This window comes from Camelina sativa, chromosome 12 (assembly GCF_030686135.1).
Source record: "Camelina sativa cultivar CO46 ecotype springtype chromosome 12, ASM3068613v1".
Lineage (NCBI taxonomy): Eukaryota > Viridiplantae > Streptophyta > Magnoliopsida > Brassicales > Brassicaceae > Camelina > Camelina sativa.
Window position 1 is genome coordinate 32,656,755 of NC_141891.1, and position 5,839 is coordinate 32,662,593.

At 39.5% G+C, this 5,839-nt stretch overlaps 1 protein-coding gene across 1 annotated transcript; it reads left to right on the forward strand.

Annotated features, from left to right (window-relative positions):
* The first annotated feature begins 405 nt into the window (after positions 1–405).
* LOC104733724 (uncharacterized) lies at positions 406–4,663 on the forward strand. Its single transcript, XM_087477225.1, has 2 exons — positions 406–1,037; positions 4,660–4,663. The coding sequence occupies exons 1-2, from the start codon at positions 406–408 to the stop codon at positions 4,661–4,663; spliced, it is 636 nt and encodes a 211-aa protein (XP_087333351.1).
* Positions 4,664–5,839: the final 1,176 nt, after the last annotated feature.

The window sequence follows — 5,839 nt, forward strand, 5'->3', positions numbered from 1 at the left end:
GAATCTGTCATTGCACTCGACCTGGTGCTCGAGCCAGCACTCGACCGAGTGCCTGATCGAGTGGTCGATCGAGCTGAGGACACAGAAGCTGTTAAGCCTGCTAAGTATATTCCTCCTGCTTACAAACCACCTCTACCATTCCCAGGATGTTTCAAGGCATAGAAGCTGAAGGAACAAAGGGAAATCATTGAGAAAAAGGAGATGTTGGCTAAGCAACAAGAGGATGAGAAAGCTTTGAAGGAAGAAGCTGTGATTGAGAAACAAGAGGAAGTGATGGCCATAAAAGAGGTTATCATGGCTTACCAAGAAGAAGAGAGAGGACCTGCCTTGGAACAATATGCTCCATATCCTCTATATAAGGATTTTTTGCTTGAGATGTCAAAGAAGAAGGCTCAAGATCAAGACATGAAGGATTTGAGAGAGATTGGGAAAGCTGTTGTCCCAACAAAGCTTAAAGATCCAGGCTCATTCAACCTACCTTGTTCCATCATCTACATGCACTTCAACAAGTGCCTATGTGACCGAGGAGCCTCAGTGAGTTTAATGCCATACTCAGTGGCTGAGAAGTTGGGATATGAATATTTTAAGCCTTGCAATCTATATATTGGCCTGGCAGATGGATCTAAGAGGGATGTGCTTGGAGTAATTGAAGATTTCCCAGTAAAGATAGGGAAGGCTAGAATCCCAACTGACTTTGTGATCATAAACATGGACCAAGAGCCAGAAGATCCTCTCATCTTGGGAAGACCATCCTTAGCCACAGTTGGGGCTGTAATTGATGTTAAGATGGGAACCATCAAGCTCCACCTTGCTAAAGACTTCACTATGAAGTTTGACATCAAGAATTCAACACATCAACCTACTATTGAAGGTCAGCACTTTGTGGTAGAGGAAAAAGCTAGTTGTGAAGTTTTTGAGGATGGAGAGGACCCTAGGATTAAAGGTTCAGCCCATGCCACGACTGTCCAAGAACTAAAGGGTTCAGTTCAAGTGCTAGCTGGTTTAGTGAAGGAACTTCAAGCTCAGCTCAACAAGAGGTCTTTGAAGAAGGCAAGACCAAGACTCAAGTTTAAGAAGAAACATGGTTCAATTGTTAAGGAAGTAGTGATCAAGAAGGAACACCAAGGTTATCAAGTAGAACCAGGGGGGATTTCATCACCTCCTTGATCTCCAAACCAATCTTGAAGAGCTATAGAAGTCAAGCTTAGTGACTCTAAACAAGCTCACTAGGGAGGAAGTCCCTAAGGTATCTTTGTATATATTGCTTAGGATTTTGATATTTTGACTTTTCTTTTGGTGTTTTCATGGTCAGGGAAGCAAGGGAGTCTAAACAGAAGAAGAGAGGGACACACGCGGTCCAGCTCGACCCCCCCCCCACTCGAGCAAGCTCTCGACCGAGTGCCGGTCGATCGCCGTCGTCGAGCTGCCCCAATCTCCATCTCCAAGTCACCAAGACTACCCTAACTACTCCTTTGACAGCATGCAAGAGGATGTGGACAACTTCTTCCACAACCCTTGAGGTACCACTATCACCTTCACTTGTAAATACCATTGCATCTTCATATTATGTTTTGTCTTTGATCTTGAATCCTCTTACAAATTTCTTTCACACAAGGCATTGTGTGATTTAAGTTTGAGGGAGGGTTTGAGATAGCATTTGACATTGTGTTTTGTGTTCTTATTTCAAATTTTTAGCATCTCCATATTAGTTTTTGCATAGCATCTAAGGCATAGAAAAACCCTAAAAATTTGAATAATTTTAGCAAAAATCTTTATAAAAAAGAGTGTTCATGTAGTTTGCATTGCATATTAGGATCTTGTTTAGCATGTTTCATATAGGATTGTATAATATTTGCATTAGGGATCTATGATGAGTATTTCCTTGTTAGCTTGCTTATTCACTAGACTAGGATCAATGCCCAAGTTAATAGTACTTTGATGCTAGTTGAGTAGTTAGAAGCATAAGATTGAACCAAGCCTTGAATTCCTGCATTGTATTTGGTCTAAATTGAAGCATGGTGTGATTTGACACCATTTCCTATTTATAAGAACCTAATATTGAATTTCAATTATCAATGTGTGCATTGTTTTAAACTCATGGATACCATATACATATTTGGATTATCTTTTTCCTTTTACCACTCTTGTTGATCCAAGTAGCTGATTAAACCATTGAAATCAGTTTTCCTACCCCTTAACCAACCCTTCTTTCAAGCCATGTTTATTCTTGTGTGTGTGAGGCCTATTTTTGGGATTGAGCTTGGTAGAAAGTGTTAGGTTTGAACTGACAAGAGTAAAACCTTGTGTAGTTCTAGTTTGCATTTTTCAAACTAGATAGGACTAGGTTGTTTGACTTTTGGGTTTGGGACTTGGCTGTTTGAAAAGAAAAGAGGAAAAAGAGAAAGAAAAAGGGTAGAGTCTTTAAGAGGAGAATGAGTTTAAGCAAAGTCTAGTGAAAGGATGGGAAGTAAAAATTGTTTAAGATGGTTCTAGTAAAAGAAAAGAAAAGAAAAGAAGGAAAAGAAAAGTCTAGCAAAAAGCTTTTATGTCTTAAGAATAAGAAGAAAAAAGAACCGTAGCAAATATGTAAGAATCCCCCATCCCACTAGAAAGATCAAATAAGAAACCTCTCCTAAGACTTGAAAACCAAAAGAGAAAAGGGTGAAAGAAGAAGAAGAAGTTAAAGGGTAGCACTAGGATCATTTGGGTTTAGATTGATAGGATAAGCACTTTGGGTGCCTTTGGGTAGACAAGGTTTTGTTCTTGTATGTGTCTAAGTGTTCTTACCTTTAGCATTCTTCTAAAGCTCAATCCATTTTTTATGAGAGAACCTTGATATTGATAAGCCCCACTCTAAAAGGAGACCATCATTGTCTCTAAACCTTTATCTTCAAACCAAATGAGTTTAAGCATTGCATAGAATTGATTCATGTTCTTGATTAATGAATTTTAAAGGAAATGGTTGATTTGAATGCATGTGGATATCTAAGGTTTAAATCAGTAAAGGTTGTGATAAGCTTGTCTAAAATCTTTAAGTACAGCTCATTCAACTTGCATCATAGTACTAGTAACTTGGACATTGATTCTAGATGGTTTATTTGCAAGCTTTAGGAGCTAAGATCCCACTTTCAAACCTCACCTACCTTTTTATGTCTTGTTTATTTGCTTGAGGGCAAGCAAAGACTAAGTTTGGGGGTGTTGATGTTCATATATTTTACCATGTTTTCCCTTAGTATATTCACATCTTTTGCATCTTTTGCTAGCCATTTTCACCATTAATACATAGCTTTAGGACTAATCATGCATTAGAGTTTAGTTGCATTGCATTTGCATCTTTTCATGCATAATCAGATGATTTTGGAGCTTAAGGAGCATGTAAGCAATGCTAAGGAGAAGTAAAGCAATCATGAAGGAAAAGCAAGAGAGTTAAGGCTGAAACAACAAGGTCCGGAGTCCAACTCGACCGCACACTCGACAAGACACTCGACCGTGTGCTGAGGATGACTCGACCGAGTGGAGAACGCACGAGAGAAGCCAGCTCGACGTGCCACTCGATCGAGCACAGGTCGAGTTGACCGAGCCGTTGACTATTTTGTTTTTTAGTATTTTTAGGGCTTCCGCTCCCTCTCCTATATAAAGCCTTGTACCTGCAGCCACCAAAGAGCCCAGCTTTTTAGATATTCTCTAAACCTAGTTTTTACCCTTTTGGGAATTATTCCTTTTGCACTTTTATTTCTCTTAGATCTTGTACTTGTTTTTAAGGAGAAAATGCTAAATTTTTCAATATTGTTGGTTTCATAACTTTCTTAATATTGAGAATTCGAGTTTGATTCTTTCTCCAATATTGTAGATCTTTGTTTCATCTTTCTAATGATGCAAGTTTCGTATTTTCTGGGTTTTTGACTTTGTTCATCATGTGTTCTTGTGAGTAGTTCTCTAGGATCTTGAGGATGGGTTAGGCTGGATTGATCTTGTGGTTTATTTGATTTGGTCAAGCTTGATTGTTGTAGATCTCTTCTAGGCTAGATGTTCTTAATGCTGATCCTATATCTGAGAGGGTAGGGTTTGATTTCAAGCATCTTAGCATCACACCAATGTTTAAGAAGCATAGACAAGGCTAGATCTAGAGCTTACCATTAGGCTTGCTAAGAGATTAGAGGTCTTGTTTGGTTTGAGATGTATTGCTTAATGCCTGCTTGTGTAGATTCTTTACTTTGTGAGAACAAGTCTAGAGATGCATAGGTTTGATTGTTTCTTGCCATGGGAGTGGAGGAAACTTGTCTTAGATTTATATGTCTAGAGATTAGCTCAAAGTTTGCTTGAGATTTGTTGACCAAGTCAGATAACCACAATGATTAGTTCAGCCCATGAATCCCTCCTCAAGGCCTTCTTTGTTTATTGATTTTTAAGTCTTAATCCTCTTGCTTGCTTGTTGTTTGATTCGTTTTTGCATTGCTCTATTTTTATTGTGTTGCTCTGTTTTTGCGTTTAGTCCAGCTCGACCCTGCACTCGATCTACACTCGATCGAGTGCTTGCTCGAGTTCTTCCCCAGAACTTTAGTTTATGATTTGTAGTTGTCCTGTCTTATCTCTAGTCTCATTCTATTTGCATTTCTGTTGCATTTACCCATTGTTCTGTTCATTATTGTCTTACATTAGGTGATTATTGTAGTTTCTATTTCTGTTCTAGCTTCATATTAGTCATAATCATTTTGTTCCATTTACATTTAGCATCTAGTTCTTGTAGTTTACTTTCTGCACTTTGCATTTTCATCATAGGATTGTTAGTGACAAACATCCTTTACATTTGGCTTGACTTAGTCTCATATGCATGTCTTAATTGTTCACAAACACTCAGATAGGATTGACACCTCTTATACTGCAACTGCATAAGGGGAATTGAAACACCTTACCATCCATTCATTCATATCTCACCATTGCATACATCATCATCATTCACCACCACCAAAAAAAGCTAGTTTCAATTTGGCGCCGTTGCCCATTTGAGTGTGTTTTGTGACATTTAGGATCAATATTAGTCTAAGATAAAGTTCGTTTATCCACTTGTTCACTACTGATCTCGTTTCTTCTCCTGCTTGTCTGTGATTGAGTTTCAGGTACCAGCTCGACCATCAACTCGACCACCACTCGACCGAGTAGTGATCGAGCACTTGATCGAGTCAGATAGCGTATCTAAATAGACTTCTCTTCACAGTTGACTCGACCACCCACTCGAGCCTGTGCTCGACCGAGTGTCAGTTCGAGTCAATCATCATGTTTCACAGCAGTATGTTCCATTCTGTACCATAGCAACATCAACCAGGATTCCAGGCTCAATGGTGTCACACTCTAATGTTTCAGACCTACAAAGACCAAGAACAAGACTTAAGCACTATGATGCAACAAATGTTTCTTGGGCAAGCCAATAAGCAAATTGAGGAAGCAAGGCAGTTTGGAGAGCTGACCCAAAAGTTGAATTTGTATTCTAATGACCTGAGTAACAAGCTTGAGGGTTTGACCTCTACATTCCAGTACATGGAGAGCTCCATTGCCTCTACTTTAGCTCCTAAGCCACACCAACTTCCTGAAGAAGCTATTCAAAACCCAAGGGAGTTTACAGCGAAAGCTATTAATCTCTATGAAGAAGAAGTCACTGAGGACAGTGAGGTTCAAGCTGGGGAGGATTGGTTATTTCTTGAAGCTCAGAGTGAAGATTGTGCAAAGCAGACTGAATCTGTCAAGGCACTCGACCAGGTGCTCGAGCCAGCACTCGACCGAGTGCCTGATCGAGTGGTCGATCGAGCTGAGGACACAGAAGCTGTTAAGCTTGCTAAGTATA

Coding starts and splice junctions, on each gene's coding strand:
- LOC104733724 (XM_087477225.1), top strand. CDS start 406: ATGAAGGATTTGAGAGAGATTGGGAAAGCTGTTGTCCCAACAAAGCTT.